At 47.0% G+C, this 14,098-nt stretch overlaps 9 protein-coding genes and 1 long non-coding RNA gene across 12 annotated transcripts; 6 read left to right on the plus strand and 4 right to left on the minus strand.

The window, feature by feature from the left end:
- The first annotated feature begins 3 nt into the window (after positions 1–3).
- Positions 4–2,550, plus strand: LOC136194756 (uncharacterized). Its single transcript, XM_065983985.1, has one exon. The coding sequence runs from the start codon at positions 20–22 to the stop codon at positions 2,468–2,470; it is 2,451 nt and encodes an 816-aa protein (XP_065840057.1). The 5' UTR covers positions 4–19; the 3' UTR covers positions 2,471–2,550.
- Positions 2,551–2,574: 24 nt separating this feature from the next.
- Positions 2,575–4,118, plus strand: LOC136194757 (uncharacterized). Its single transcript, XM_065983986.1, has one exon. It carries the CDS (start codon positions 2,591–2,593, stop codon positions 4,097–4,099), a length of 1,509 nt encoding a protein of 502 aa, XP_065840058.1. The 5' UTR covers positions 2,575–2,590; the 3' UTR covers positions 4,100–4,118.
- On the minus strand, positions 3,934–6,312 carry LOC136194759 (aladin-like). 2 transcript variants are annotated; one of them, XM_065983988.1, is made up of 15 exons: positions 6,173–6,312; positions 5,992–6,113; positions 5,878–5,936; positions 5,730–5,824; positions 5,635–5,681; positions 5,518–5,584; positions 5,436–5,467; positions 5,324–5,383; positions 5,203–5,280; positions 4,846–5,149; positions 4,618–4,796; positions 4,502–4,569; positions 4,384–4,456; positions 4,245–4,332; positions 3,934–4,197 (listed from the first exon to the last, which is right to left on the minus strand). In XM_065983988.1, the coding sequence occupies exons 1-15, from the start codon at positions 6,269–6,271 to the stop codon at positions 4,111–4,113; spliced, it is 1,458 nt and encodes a 485-aa protein (XP_065840060.1). In that variant the 5' UTR covers positions 6,272–6,312; the 3' UTR covers positions 3,934–4,110. The 2 variants fall into 2 exon arrangements, with proteins under 2 accessions (XP_065840060.1, XP_065840061.1); XM_065983989.1 differs by having other exon boundaries at positions 5,992–6,085; positions 6,173–6,264.
- LOC136194766 (uncharacterized) lies at positions 6,278–7,003 on the plus strand. The gene is made up of 4 exons (XM_065983997.1): positions 6,278–6,422; positions 6,499–6,527; positions 6,582–6,665; positions 6,713–7,003. Exons 1-4 carry the CDS (start codon positions 6,366–6,368, stop codon positions 6,852–6,854), a joined length of 312 nt encoding a protein of 103 aa, XP_065840069.1. The 5' UTR covers positions 6,278–6,365; the 3' UTR covers positions 6,855–7,003.
- A 40-nt stretch (positions 7,004–7,043) lies between these two features.
- LOC136194765 (uncharacterized) lies at positions 7,044–7,795 on the plus strand. Its single transcript, XM_065983996.1, has 4 exons — positions 7,044–7,154; positions 7,267–7,298; positions 7,350–7,439; positions 7,499–7,795. Exons 1-4 carry the CDS (start codon positions 7,101–7,103, stop codon positions 7,686–7,688), a joined length of 366 nt encoding a protein of 121 aa, XP_065840068.1. The 5' UTR covers positions 7,044–7,100; the 3' UTR covers positions 7,689–7,795.
- Positions 7,227–8,579, minus strand: LOC136194767 (uncharacterized). Its single transcript, XR_010671709.1, has 3 exons — positions 8,411–8,579; positions 8,075–8,347; positions 7,227–8,017 (listed from the first exon to the last, which is right to left on the minus strand). It is a non-coding gene; the product is annotated as an uncharacterized lncRNA (long non-coding RNA).
- Positions 8,580–8,660: 81 nt separating this feature from the next.
- Positions 8,661–9,559, plus strand: LOC136194764 (uncharacterized). The gene is made up of 4 exons (XM_065983995.1): positions 8,661–8,772; positions 8,822–8,868; positions 8,924–9,001; positions 9,063–9,559. Exons 1-4 carry the CDS (start codon positions 8,722–8,724, stop codon positions 9,445–9,447), a joined length of 561 nt encoding a protein of 186 aa, XP_065840067.1. The 5' UTR covers positions 8,661–8,721; the 3' UTR covers positions 9,448–9,559.
- Positions 9,560–9,577: 18 nt separating this feature from the next.
- LOC136194763 (protein canopy 4-like) lies at positions 9,578–10,664 on the plus strand. Its single transcript, XM_065983994.1, has 5 exons — positions 9,578–9,744; positions 9,803–9,938; positions 9,988–10,091; positions 10,141–10,271; positions 10,323–10,664. Exons 1-5 carry the CDS (start codon positions 9,615–9,617, stop codon positions 10,614–10,616), a joined length of 795 nt encoding a protein of 264 aa, XP_065840066.1. The 5' UTR covers positions 9,578–9,614; the 3' UTR covers positions 10,617–10,664.
- LOC136194761 (protein DBF4 homolog B-like) lies at positions 10,267–12,645 on the minus strand. Of its 2 annotated transcripts, none has more exons than XM_065983991.1 (11): positions 12,504–12,645; positions 12,346–12,455; positions 12,142–12,284; positions 12,053–12,082; positions 11,961–11,994; positions 11,873–11,914; positions 11,690–11,815; positions 11,614–11,638; positions 11,388–11,565; positions 10,909–11,329; positions 10,267–10,853 (listed from the first exon to the last, which is right to left on the minus strand). In XM_065983991.1, the coding sequence occupies exons 1-11, from the start codon at positions 12,586–12,588 to the stop codon at positions 10,653–10,655; spliced, it is 1,395 nt and encodes a 464-aa protein (XP_065840063.1). In that variant the 5' UTR covers positions 12,589–12,645; the 3' UTR covers positions 10,267–10,652. The 2 variants fall into 2 exon arrangements, with proteins under 2 accessions (XP_065840063.1, XP_065840062.1); XM_065983990.1 differs by having other exon boundaries at positions 12,053–12,088.
- Positions 12,646–12,695: 50 nt separating this feature from the next.
- On the minus strand, positions 12,696–13,522 carry LOC136194366 (cysteine-rich and transmembrane domain-containing protein 1-like). Its single transcript, XM_065983459.1, has 4 exons — positions 13,416–13,522; positions 13,197–13,360; positions 13,019–13,135; positions 12,696–12,956 (listed from the first exon to the last, which is right to left on the minus strand). Exons 1-4 carry the CDS (start codon positions 13,453–13,455, stop codon positions 12,801–12,803), a joined length of 477 nt encoding a protein of 158 aa, XP_065839531.1. The 5' UTR covers positions 13,456–13,522; the 3' UTR covers positions 12,696–12,800.
- Positions 13,523–14,098: the final 576 nt, after the last annotated feature.

Genomic DNA, 14,098 nt, shown 5'->3' on the forward strand with positions numbered 1-14,098 from the left:
ACATAGCGACGCGACGGATATGCTGTTTGCTGTGTTTTGCCTCGCCTCGCTTTGCTTTGCAGTGGCTCAGCCAAACTATCTGCTTTTGCAGACAAATCATACAGTTCGAATCGATCCGTGGGGCCGCGATTCGCTGCGCGTTCGCATCGCCGTAAACGAGTCTCAAATCCGCGACGATTTGCCTGGCGCGCTCGCTCCCTCTCCACCGTCATTCGACTCCACGAGATTTGGTCTATCAGCACCAAATCAAATAAAAAATGGCAACATTCAAGCTACAGTCGCCGAAGACACCGGTCTCATCACTTTCACGAGAGTCAATGATAATGAAATTATCTTGAAGGAGAGCTCACGAGATTTCCCCAACGGCAACGGCAATAACAATACGGTAACAATAGTAATTTTGGCTGCAAAGGAGGCAGAGACGAGCTGCTCGTCGACGCACTGCTGTCTCGACTTGACAAACTGGAATACAGGCGAGCATGCCAATGTAGCTATTAGTGACTGCCATCCGACTGAGAACGGGCAAAATCAATTGTGGACGCGACCGGACTCTGAAAATTCCCAACATATTAGAGTGACTTTGGGAGGAAAATGTTTGACAGTTGCTAATGAATCATCTATTGAGACTGATTCGTGTGCCAGTGAAGGAAACGCCGCCCAAAAGTGGATGTATAATACGGATGGTACAATACAAAATTCCGGCGGTCAAAATCGTCGTTGTTTGGCTGTAGCTGTGGGCCCAAATGGACCGTTTCAAGACGGCAACCAGTTGACAATGATGCCGTGTAATGCGTCAGATATTCGCCAACTGTGGACCTACGTCGACGTTCCGGTCAATTCCCCGTCTTTGACGTCAGAAGGTTTCGCATCAACGTCAGAGGAAATGATATTTGGCTTCGGGGAGCATCAGAAAACGGGTTTGCTCAACTACAAAGGCCAGTCATTCAACATGGAAGACTGCATTGAATACGGAAAAAGCCACGGTGGCGAGATATGCCTGCCTTTTATACTGGGAGCAACAAAAGGATCAATTCAGTATGGACTTCTGTGGAACATGCCTAATTTCGGAAGCGTCTCATTTCAAGACGATGCCGTCACTTGGTCAGCACAATCCGCTATTCAAATCGACTATTTCGTGACGACTCGTACGGCGACGGGAAATGCATCTACAGCGGCGAGCGATGTTCTAAATAACTACGTTGATGCTGTGGGTCATGCGCCTATGTTGCCGTGGTATGCATCCGGCTATTGGCACAGTAAAAATCGCTATGCGTCGCAGGCTGATCTCCTTGCCGTGGCGCGCGAATTTCGCGCTCGAAACATACCAATTCAAATTCTTGTTATTGACTATAACCATTGGGTTCACATGGGCGATTGGTCGTTTGATCCTAAAGCGTGGCCCGACGTCGAGGGAATGATGCGCGAGCTGTACGACCTCGATCTCCGCGTCATGGTCTCAGCGTGGCCATTTACGGCAAACGGTAGCTCAAGCTTTGACAAGATGCAGTCGAAAAACTACGTCGTCGACGATTCGACTACGGGAAAGGGAATCAGTTGGCCAGACGGCAATTGTCGCGGATTTTGCTATCTCTACGATCCGACACAGGATGCGGCACGTCAGTATGTCTGGAGCCGACTCAAAACAGGATATTACGACTACGGTATAAAAATTTTTTGGCTCGATGCTGCTGAGCCGGAGAACATCAATGGTACGCCAGAAAACTCGCGCTACAGCGTTGGCCCGTTCGAACAGACAGGCATGATCTTCCCCTACTATCATTCCAAAACGATACATGAGGGCATGATGTCAGAGGGCGAGATTGACTCGCTTATACTAACTCGATCGGCGTGGGCGGGCATGCAGCGATGGGGCGCCGCTGTGTGGAGTGGCGATACGCACTCTGATTTTGGTGCACTGCAAAGATCCATTGCCGCCGGACTTAATATTCAATTATCTGGTATTGCTTGGTGGACGACTGATATTGGCGGCTACGGCGGCGGGAATCCTTCGGATCCGGAATTCCGCGAGCTCGTCGTGCGGTGGTTTCAATACGGCGCTTTTTGTCCGCTTTTTCGGCAGCACGGCGCTCGATCGACGGAAATGTGGTTGTATGGTAATGACAGCTACAATGCCATACTTGAGATTATGCAGTTGAGGGAATCAATGCGGCCGTATGTGATGGAGCAGATGGCCCTGGTTAATCAAACGGGGACTCCGGTCAATAGGCCCTTGTGGTTCAATTATCCTGATGATCCAAATACGTGGGGTATTAGCACGGAATTTATGTTTGGGACAGATTATTTGGTTGCGCCCGTTTTCACGTATCAGGCCAAAAATTGGACCGTCTATCTTCCGTCGGGCGATTCGTGGAAGCATTATTATACAGGAACCTCATACAAAGGGGGTACGAATGTGACAGTTGATACTCCCTTGAATCAGTTTCCTCTCTTTCAACGAGTCTCATCCTAAGACCTTCTCGAACCATTTTTTATGTGTTTTTTGTACTGTAGTGTGTCATTTTACCTGAAGTTTTCGCGCGAAGAAAATCCAGACGCATGCGTGTGCCGTAACAATAGCAACCTCCACAACATGGAGCATTTCAGAACAGCTCTCTCGGTCTCTGAAAGTCTCGAGAGGCTCGTGGCACCTTCATTCGGTCCTTGCGGACTCGATTGTCTCGTAACATCGGCAACTGGGGACATACTCGTCAGTAACGACGGTTTTCACATACTTGGAGCAATAGACGTTCGTCGTCCTTGCGGAAAACTCATATTAGACGCTATGAAGATGCATCACGGTCGTCATGGCGGAAATTCTAAGGCTTTTATACTAATGCTAACGGCCGCTTTACGGAAAATCAACGCACTCGCCGATTCAATACAGAATATTGCTCGACTTGCTCGACTTCTGGCCGCAGAATGGATTCGGAAATATGACGTCATAAATAGGAAAATTTTGGAAATTTCCGTTCGTGACGTCGACTATGGTGACGTCATAGAAACTTTTCTCCGTGGAAAATTTGGACCCAAAGTGCGGACGACTTTGCGTGGATTAATTCAGAACTTGTCCTTGAGCAGTGAACTCATTGATTGGCTTGACGTTTGTTCCATTCAAGTAGCCGGACTTCCTCTGGAGAGATCATGCACTGTAAACGGAATTGTCATCAATCGAGACCTCAATTACTCAAGGAACACCCATCCAAGCCCACACTTTATCGTGGTTAAAGAAAGCCTCACCTTTCCCGCCCCTACCAGGGCCAGCTTCACAGCAGGACATCACTCAAGTTTGACTGATCTCCTATCCCAAGAAAAATCATTTCTCAATAGGGTATCCACTCACTTGAAGCAACGCGGCGTCTCTCTCGTCCTTTGCACGGAAAACATATCTATAAAATTCGCCCAATTATTTCACCGCGAAGGCATCTCCACAGTGTCTCACATACCAGAAGAAGACGCCACTTTTATATGCACAACACTATCCATAGAACCGTGTAGTCTACTAGACTGCCTTGATCTCAGCCCCAAAGCCCTGCATCGCTTCACTGAAGTCGACACCTTGACGATTGGACGAGAAACGTGCACGCACATTCGTGGCGTCCCAGGCGCCTATCTAATCCTATGTGGGCCAACGCGAGGCATAACCAAGGTCTACTACAACGCTATATATAACGGATTAAAGATGCTGCGCGTTTGGTTGGAGGTTTCCAAAGGGCTTGCTGTCCCCGGTGCCGGCGCCGCGGAATTGGCTCTCGCTCACCACGCGGAGAAGCACGTGGAGCGACCTATTTCGCTTATACTTCAAGCGATGTTGTTGAGCGTTCCCAAGGCACTGCATGAGAATAGTCACGCGATTAGGAAAAATCGTCGCGGTCGATTCATTGAGGTTTTGAGTCGTTGGGAATGCTTGAGTGGGATTGATTCGAATTCTGGGGATTTGATTGTTCCCCGGCATTTGGGAATTGTCGAGCCGAAAGCGAATTTATTGAATCTAGTTCAGGACGTTATCAGTTTAGTCGTGCAGATATGTAGAATTGATGGGATTGTTAGCGTTAGACGATTTCCACCTAAGAATGATGATGATACCAATGAAGAATTATGACCAAAAATGCATTAGAATTCCTCGAGAAAAGACGATTGAGTGTGACCGCTTGCGTGAAAATAGAGAGGAACGTAAGACACGCGACCCCTCGTCCACCCCTAAGAAAAAAAATTTTCTTTTATATTATTTTTTTCCCCCGACGCACCACGGTCAGAAGAGCGCCGCTTTTGAAGTCGTTTTGAAAAGCGATGCACGACGGATAACCGTAGTCGTCTGGGCCTCGTATAAAACCGCTAGAAAAACGTGCATACTAGTAGCTTCTATATGCACTACGCTCGTCTTACTAAGGAACTATTTCTACTGTAGGATAGACTCGAGTTCGGCAGATGACCACCAATTCCGAACCAGGAGAATCGGCTTAAAAATATAATGAGTTATTATTATTATTGTAACCGAGGCTACCTGTTAGAATAATGGCAAGCCGCTGGTTCGTTGGGTCCCAAGCAAGAGATTGCACGGCCCCACCAACACTACACAGTCAATAAAGTGTATCTAGTCTCCTCTAAGACCCTACTTACGTTTCGCTCTGCGAGTTAAACGTAAACGTGTGAGGAGTCAAATCTACGCATTTTACGCAGACTTTTGACCCAACAGCCGGCACGTCGTCTCCCGGTTGGACAAATCGAAGGCAATAGATACTCGCTTCGCCGCTAATAGAGAAGATGAACGCTTGACCGTCAGAACTCCAACAACCGCACTAAGGAAGTCCCTTAAATTTCCCCCCGCGTTTTTTCCCTTCTTCTCACATTGCATCGATTCGACATATTGGACCATTTTTCGCAAGTCCAATTCCGCGTTTCCCAAACGCGAAACAGACTCGACGTCGTCGCGGCGAACAAATGCGTTCCGCACGGCGCCCAGCGAATCACTCCGATTCCGCCGCCCAACTGACTTGTCGGAGTCGCCACGTCACGACTTACCTCCCAAATCATCATCGCCCGATCGGCAGGCGACGACGACGCGAGATACTTTCCCCATGGACTCCACGTAAGATCGACTATAGGAGAGTGGCCGGGACGAGATAGAAATTGAACGGAATTTGCAGAAGGTCTGGGGTTAATTAATAATTTGGTATTATGTGTCTTAGATGAGGGAGCGTTTACCTTGCGATATTTGGGTCTAAGTGCCAGAGTACGATGCCTGATAAGCATCCGACGGCTAACTCGTTTTTGCATAGGGGCCTAATTATAATTAGGGAGAGGTTTTATTATTGAGTTTGCGTACCTCCAGGCTAAGCACGAAATTGACTTTTGATTTCGGTGCTTTAGGGAGATTGAGCGTTCACTGGGAAAAAACTACGTTGCTGTTTATTCTAGTGCAAGTCTTTTTTTCCTACCTGCTTCCTTCATATACGCGCACAATGTCATTCTATGAATGTATGAGTATGGGATAGATTTTTAATATTGATCAAAGTCTACTTTGGCTCCAACTGCAATTTTTGCTGTGTCAGGATGCCAGGCAATGGCACGAATTTCGCTGTCTCGCCTATGGAAAAATTGCTCACTTCCTCTCATTCTCTATATAAGCATACAGACCACTGTGAGGTTTGGACAAATGAAGCGAGCATGTCACCATCTGACAACTAAAATACCAGAGATTATATTAATTATTATTATCATCGTCACTGTACCTCGGGAGTGAACCGCGTGGACAAATGACGCAGCAAACTCAATGTATTCACCAAGTATGAACGAATTTTAGTCATGGCAGTCTGTTGATCGTCATCTAGCCAAAGCGTCAAAATGATGAGTCTCTTGCCCAGATTCATATAGAAGTACCATTTCCAATTCTTTCTAGTAAAATTTCCAGCATTCCGTCTACCCGCCCACGAACCTTCCTGTGTAAGTACACAGTAAAAACGATTTTTCAAAACTCAAATTTTCAGAGTGAACCATTCGTGATGGAGTTTTTCCCACGTGCTTTGTTCGGGGTGCAAAAAGGCTTCTTGAACATCGGACGAATGGCCGGTGATCCAGTCTTGAGTTTCTACGATTATATGAGGATAATCTGCTGGCTGGAAAACATCGGGTCGCCTAAGTTGGAATCCCGGGCGAACGAGACTCGTCGCAGTACTTGCAGGAAGCTCTCTGCTTGTATAAATTCGCTGTTGATCTCTTCTCGGACGACTGATCCCCGTGGAGGGGGTGGATTAGCGACGGAAAGACCGAGCATCGCGTACGCAACGTGCGTTACTCGACAAATAATTGGATTAGCCTCTACTCACTGCACCGTTGGCTTGAGTTCTCTGTTTTGTTCCCCTGACGAAATGAAGCTTCTTGCTTTTGCCACCGTTGTTATTGCCTCTCTTTTTGCGATTCCTGCGGTAGGTTTTGAACCAATGTTTACTAATTAGAGGGGCGGATCCCTAGTGCAGATTCAACACATCGTTTCTTTTTTAGGAAGCAGAAGTCTGCGACAACGGTTTGAAGTAAGTAACCGATGATCTAAAATTCAAAAGCCGCGCCTGCCTAATTCCCTTTAGCTGCATCTTCAACTGTTGCTGCTACTCATTCACAGGCTATTACTGTTGTGCGTGCACCTCTGTATCTGTTGCTTGGTGGGGATGGTAAGCATATTCTAATCAGTAGGACTGTACTAATATATATGTGCCAGGTTGCTGATCGTTCTTGGTATTATTTTCTTTCTGGCCCTTGCAATTGGTGTCGGTGTCTGGCGTCGCCGAGTCTATCTGAGCTCGGTGCACGGAACCACAAGAGTAGTTACAAGTGGCGGCGGCGGCGTCGTGACATACTAAGTCCTGTCCGCGCCGGCCTTCCCGCCCCGCCCCCGGCGTCTTGAACTACAAATTGGCTTTGCTGCATGTGTTCGTTCAATGGTGTTTGCGCTACATGTGTCTTAGTGAGTTTGCGTATGTGAAAATTGACTATTTGCACCTCTGAAAAACTCGATTGCACACACGCAGCCGATCTCATGTGATGCGCATACCTCAACTGCGTCATCGTCTCATCCGCGGTGGGTCTTTTGCCAATTGTCCTCGACTATGAATTTTCTTCTTCTCTGTGGCGTTATTTTGGCCTCCTACGTCACTTTTGCAGTACGTTCACACGTCATGCAAGAGAAGGGCCACGAAGGGCGGAGTCGGGCCCCGGAGGGCGGAGCCCTGGGAGTCCCTCATTTATTTTTCCTGTATTTTTTCTCCTTTTTAGGCTGCTGGCGGATTCTGCGAGGACGGCACCCGGTAAGTAACACTGCAATTCAATCGACTGCCTCAATCATTTTCTTTCAATAGCTGCATAGAATACGATTGCTGCTGCCGCCTCAACTATGGCCCCTACTACTGTTGTGAATGTGATGGAGTCACGCTTCAGTGGTGGGTCTGGTAAGCCGTGTGGTCCTACAGCACTAACTTTCCAAAATAATCTAATTTTTTTATTCAAGGGTTGCGATCAGCGTTGGTGTTGTCGTTCTCATTTGCATTGGAATCGTTATACGATTCTACATTTATCGTCGTCGTCGTACCACTGTTGTCACAACCCATGCTCAACCTCAGCCTGTGAGTGTCACAACGAGTCAGCAGCAGCAGCAGCAATACGTCATGAACCCGCCCCCCTACGAGCGTTTTCAATAACTAGGGTTCAATAACTTTGCCGTGACTAACGCGCGCTAGCAGCTGTGCTTTGTTTACTGTACGCGTTTGCCTTGCCCTTGTAATGGTCATGCTTTTCGTTGGTGCAATTGTCTTCTTTCTCGGCGCTTCGATTCAACCGACGGTATGAGCTACTGTTTCCTAATTGTATCCCGACCTCCACACGTCATCCTTTCCTGGTTTCATCCGGGTTGACTAAGAAATCGAAAAACCCCATCCGTTTGTACGCGGCACTCGCTCTGTCGTCGTTTGTAACAAAGGCGATTTCCAGTATACTTCCGCGGTATGTTTATATAGGAATCCTACACCTACTGTACACACATCTTTGGTGGATTCACGTGAGATCTGCAGGAGATCATAATTCCTACCTAAGTCAAGAAATTTTGCAGTTGCCCATCGTGTTGCTGTGGTACCGAATTTGACAGACATTGTTGCAACTGTACTCTGGCCTGGTGGGCGTGGTAAGGTTCCTCTAAGACTCCCTACACCCCTCGCAGTTTTTCTCTCTAAGGATGGCCATCTCGATTGGCATCGTTATTCTTCTTGGCGTTGCCGCCGGAGTCGGTATGTGGCGTCGTCGCATCTATTTGCGTCACAGGGTTGTCGCCATACCGCAGCCAGTTGCGCCGGTAACAACGGTTCTAACGACGCAGAATCCGCCGCCTTACGACCCCAACTATCCGTATCAGAAGCCGCCCGCTTACTGAAAAGACTGGAAAGTGCGAGACGTTTCCCTATGTTATTCGACGACGTAGCACGTTAAGGTTTTTTGTCACGCCCTATTCAAATCTGCACCAACCAGAGACCGACTCACTAATTAGATAAAACCTTCTCACTCGTCGCATGCCGCGCAAGGGCTGCCGAGATCGCCGATTTGGAAATTCTGATCTCTGTTTTGCGTAGAGCTAGAGGAAAGCAGCGTTGTCGCGGAAACATTCCTCGTGTAGGCCCTATTTGTGGCCTAATGCAATTAGTTTGTAGAGTGCGCATGCACTGATTGCTGTCCAACGCAATAATGACCTTCGTCCTCGCCATCCTGCTTCTCTCTACTTTTGTCGGCGTTGTCGTAAGTTTGCGCGTGAACGCAAACACTAGATATTCTTACGCTACTCTAGGAAAGCGATTTGTGCCGAAACAGCTACAACAGCTTCTATACCGAATAGTAAGTGAAACGGCAAAAACGTCAATGCGACTCGATCTCGTTTATTTTCACGCAGCTGCGATTGCTGTTGCGACTCCTACCCGTATGGCTGCTGTTCGTGCTACAGTTTCAGCGCCGCCTACTGGTATATCTGGTTAGTCGCGATCCGATTCTCCATCGAGTAAATACCTCCAAGTCCTTTATTTCTCCACCAGGGTCATCATCGTTTTGATTCTGATCGGCGTTGGATCGGCGGGCGCCTACTATCGCCGACGCGTCATCATCCGAAGGCGAGCAGTTGTCGTCGCTAGTCGACCCGTCGCAACGACTTCGCCTTCAGTGACAGTCGTCTCATCCGGTCAGCAACAACAAGCTGTCCCGGATGTGAAGCCTCCGCCTTACTCATCGGCAGCAGCTTATCCTCCACCAGCGACGTCTGGTTATCCGCAGGCGGGGCCGGGCTATGATCCTGGCTATCCTCCTGCTGATCCTGCTTACCCACCGCCAAGCAATGCTCCGTATCCGTCAGATCCTATGTATGGGTCTCGTCCTGTTTCGGAGAATCCTGACTTCGCCAAGGCGCCGTATCCTCCTTATTAATTGAAAAAGGAGTAGAAACTGTTTTTTTTGTTCTTGTTATTTCTTTCTGTTGCTTTCACTGTTGATTCACTGCTGTTGAAATGAATATGAGGTTATGTTTTTTGTGTGTGCACTTCCGGATGTTGGGCGTTGACTAAAGCGCGTTCTGCTAGAGATTACGTGTCACTATGGTTCTGGTAGGCCGCGTCTGCTTTTTAGCTGCCTGTGCGTTTCTTTCTTTTGGCCTCGCGGCTGAAAATGACGGAGAAAGCAAAAAAGCAGAGAAACCGAACCATCCGCCAGCTACCAAGTGTGAAGGTTCTGCTGCCTATTCAGAAATATAGCAAATTGACTTGTCTAAGGTTGCCTCTTATAGTGTGTCGACTTGTTTCGATGGAGCTAGAAAGGCAGTTAGACAAAACGGCCAAATCGGGTGCCGTCATAGGAACAGGGCATCGTCTCGATAGTAAAGGAAACTGGGAGTCAAACAAAAGAATCAAATACAAAAATTCGTGAGAAAGATGAAAATAGGCGTTTCTAATTACTCTCGTTCTGGGTCAGGGAAGTGAGATTGATGGATGCCCTGGAAGGCGTCTGCGAGCAAATGTACTCGTATGAAATTCAGGAAGAAGACAAGGCTGCCTTCAGATATGCCAGAAGGAGAAGTGGGAGAGCGAGTTCTACTATCAATATATCAATAACAATGTCTTCTAGACTTGGAGGCACTAAAAGATTTTCTTAGCGGAATGGGTGACATGATGTCTAGGGTTCAGAAACTGGGAATTCCAACAGACATGCATAGTATGATCGATCCTAACGGAGATTTGAGAAAACTCAAGCTCAAGGTAAATCATAGATAAAGTATTCTCAATAAATCTCATTCCCTTTATTATTAGTGCGACTCATTTATTGAAGATTACGAGGATGACATCACGGATTGGTACAAGGAGCACCAGGAAATGGCCGCCTTAACTCAATTCTTATGCGTCGAACGAGCAGTCAAAGAGAATCACACTTGCTTGGCTCAGGAGTTCATGGACAGTTTCACCGAAGACGTGAAAGAGGAAAACGACAAAAAAGCCGCTGACTCAGCCACGGAACAAAACGCAAAAGAAGACGAAAACGTCGAGGAAATTCACGCCGAAGAAATTGACGAAATCCAATCAGAAGACGTCCATACAGAACTGTAGAGAATCTAGATATATACATGTGTATCGTGAAATAGATCAGGGAAGCCACTCCGCCTCTAGCGACGTGCTGCTACTCGAGAAATCGTATGGACTTCGATGCTTTGCCGTTTTAGGAATTTTTTCTTCGGCATAATTTGGAATTGGCCTCTTTCTCGCGTTTTCCCTTTCCTGGCGTAACGGCGTCTTCCTTGGAGTCTTCTCCTTCTTCGGGGGGCGAACAGGACTAGGGCTTGACGTCTAGAAAAAAAGAAATATCGCAATTCGAATATTCAGATCATCTACTTGCACGTACTTGACGTTCTTCTGAGACGGCACTAACCTGAACCCTTTTTCCACTGCGCAACGTTCTCGCGTTCTGAGAGGCCAACTTCATCTCCTCGTAATTCAAATCCAGCGACAATATCAACTGGTCGTCCTTGGGAAGGAACTCCAATCCCATTGGCAAATCACGGCCACAACGAGACGGCGGCGATTCATCAACAATAACAAAATCGTCGTTCTCCTCCTTCTCCTCTTCCTCCTTCTCCTCCTCCCTTTTAAAAAACTCCTCCAAGGAAAGACCCTTTGCAATTACCGCGTCGACGGCTGCGTAGTTCTCGTCGTTCTCAGCGAAACTCCTGTGCTTCTCGCTCTTCAAATGCAAGTCGATATTGACGAAATTCTCGCAGCAACACTCGCAATAACCGCTCTTCTTCTGCTGCAAGCTATCCCGCCTATAAAATCAAACGCGTGCCCCCTACCGAGAATTTTTCAAAGGCAAGAGGGTATAACCTGCGAGCAGTCTTGTGCTTTGGGACTCCACCAAATGGGCATCCACCCGCTCCCCCGTCTTCTCCACGGGCGGCGGAGTTGATATTGATTGTAGGCCACGCTTTTAATTGAATCCAGAGCGGCTGATACTTTCTCGACATGTCTTCGACCTTGATAAACGGAGGCTCCAATTTCCACACTGAAGAGAAATACTAAAATAATTATTATCTAGATTTTATTTTCTCACCCTTGGCCTTAGTCGACTCTAGAGACTAAAGGCAACAAATTAAAGTCTTTGTTTTTCTTTTCACGTTTTTGCGTACCTTGGAATTTCCGCTTGCTTTTCTCTTTGCCTTGTTAGCCGCCAGCCAAGCGGTGATGCGTTCCAAAGGTCGTACTTTCACCTTGAATTTTTGCGCTAATTGAACCAAGTTACTGGAACCTTGATGCTAAAAAATCAATCTCCATTCTTTGGCTCTTTTTTTTTTCGATTCTTTTGTTCCTACGCGTGTTTCTGCCGCTTCCTGAACAAACTTCTTTCCACGTGGCTAATCAAATAAATTAATGAATGCAATAAATTAAAGAGTAGAATACCTGAGACTCCACAACAGATTTCCTTGCATCCGCACTAAAGAAAAAACCAACAAAATAGATAACCAATTAATTAATTATTTAATTGAATAAACCTTCTTGGTGACACCATCCAAGGTGATTTGCTAGAACTGAAAAAATCATACAAACATCCACTAATTAAAAAAAAAGATAGCTCTTTTACGTTTTGTTAGTAAATGGACTAGGCGTCGATATGAAAGCAGGGCTGGGCGTTGAGAGTCCACTCTGGCTTTCAATGACGCTATAGTCCTCTTTTCTCGTCGTTACCAAATACGATATGTCTTTCGACAAAAACTCGCAAACCTCCTACTCGCGAAAATGTGTCGTGAAACGGATCGGGGATTTATTTTTTGAATATTTTTCGCACCGCTCCTGATAATGTTAGGTCTTCTTTGATCTGCGCGGCTCGTTTCGGGGGAATTCCTGGCAAATCGAGGAAGAATTTCTGTCCTGATAGCGATTTATTTGCCTTCGGGGCTAAGCGAAAAGGAATTCGATGCGAAATCGGAGCGTTTTCGAGCTTACCAGCCCCCGTTCGGGGTCCCGGCGGCGTTTTAGCGGGAACGACTCGCTGAAACGAGCGGCTTTTGGCTTCAATCGCACGAGACATGTCTTCGGAAAGCGGGAAATAAAGGCAAGAGCGAGAAGGCGCCAAACACGTTGAACGCGCTCAGCACCTCGCGCGCGTTAGCTCGGCCCCCCCACACACACCATAGATAGAGGACACACCATGCTCACACTTGCTCACACTCACTCACACACACACAGCAGCTACACATTCTAACAACACACTGACCAGAAAAAGCAAAAAAACCGGTCATTTCAAATTGTCCACAATCCTATTCCTGGCAATATAACGGTACAGAGGACAATGATGAAAATAATTCCACCAACGATGTTAAAGATGTTGATGCCAAGTGCAATAAAGCCACACGTTTTTCCTTGCGCTTCATCGCCTCTTTGAAAATGAGAGCGACTCTAAAAGCAGTTCATTGTCATAAACGGCACTCACTGTAGTAGTTAGAACACATGTTACTTACGATAGAGGAAAAGACGAGTGCAATAATTCCAATTGGCCAGAAGCAGAGAAAGCACGTCGCAGCCGACATCCACATAAAAGATCGGGAGTCGTAATTGGTATCATTTACGACGACCACCTACGAAGAGTAACGACTCACGTGAGCACCTTGTGGGTGCGCAGAGATGGGTGTACCGTACAGAAGACGCCATTTGTTGGGGCTGAGTTGCCACAACTGTTGTCGCCTGTTGCTGCTGTTGACCGGACATCATCGGGGCGGGCTGCTGACCGCCATACGGGTAGCTTGCAGTTGGTGGCGGATAGGCACTTCCGGGTCCGTGAGGCTGCAGTTCGTACGATGGATCTGTTTTGATGCCTCAAATTGACAAGGAACGAGAATTGCGAAGCGCTGTTCTTACATTCGGCGCTCGGTAAAGGACCTTTGCTAAAGTCGGCCATGCCTACAGTAACTACTGGAACGCATGCTCACTAATTAATTGGTTTTTATAGTTATTACATTCCCTTGCACGCGTAAATTGATCACGTGATGGGAGAGTTGAACATCGCTCTATACTATATTATAAGGCCCACGTTTTCATTCACGTGATAGTGACGTCATGTGCACAATCATGTCACCTAATAGTCATAAGGCGATATAAGAGTACAGAGGAGAATGATAAGAATAATTCCAGCGATCACGTTGAAAATATTGACGCAAAGTGCTCCTCGAGCCCACAATCGACCTCTTATCTCATCACCAGACAGATAAGCAGAACGGCTCTTTTGAAGAAAAATAGAAAACTATTGACTCCAAAGCAGTGACCGCCAGCGCTTCTACTTACTTTAAAAGAAAGGATAACAGCAACAACTCCGGTTGGCGCACAGAAAAGCGTGATAACGGACAACCAGAAGTAACTCTTCATGTAGTAGTTTGGTGGAGTGACGATGACAGGATAAACCTGTGTGCCGTACAAATAGCGGAGCCTGCCGCCGGTAACAGCGGCCTCTTGGTAACGTAGTGGAGCTTAGGCACAGAAGCAATTGAAAAGCATTAGATCACTGCCACTTGCAAAGATTACCTTGGCCAAAAAAAGCTTTTTCT

Source organism: Oscarella lobularis, chromosome 13 (genome assembly GCF_947507565.1).
Source record: "Oscarella lobularis chromosome 13, ooOscLobu1.1, whole genome shotgun sequence".
Lineage (NCBI taxonomy): Eukaryota > Metazoa > Porifera > Homoscleromorpha > Homosclerophorida > Oscarellidae > Oscarella > Oscarella lobularis.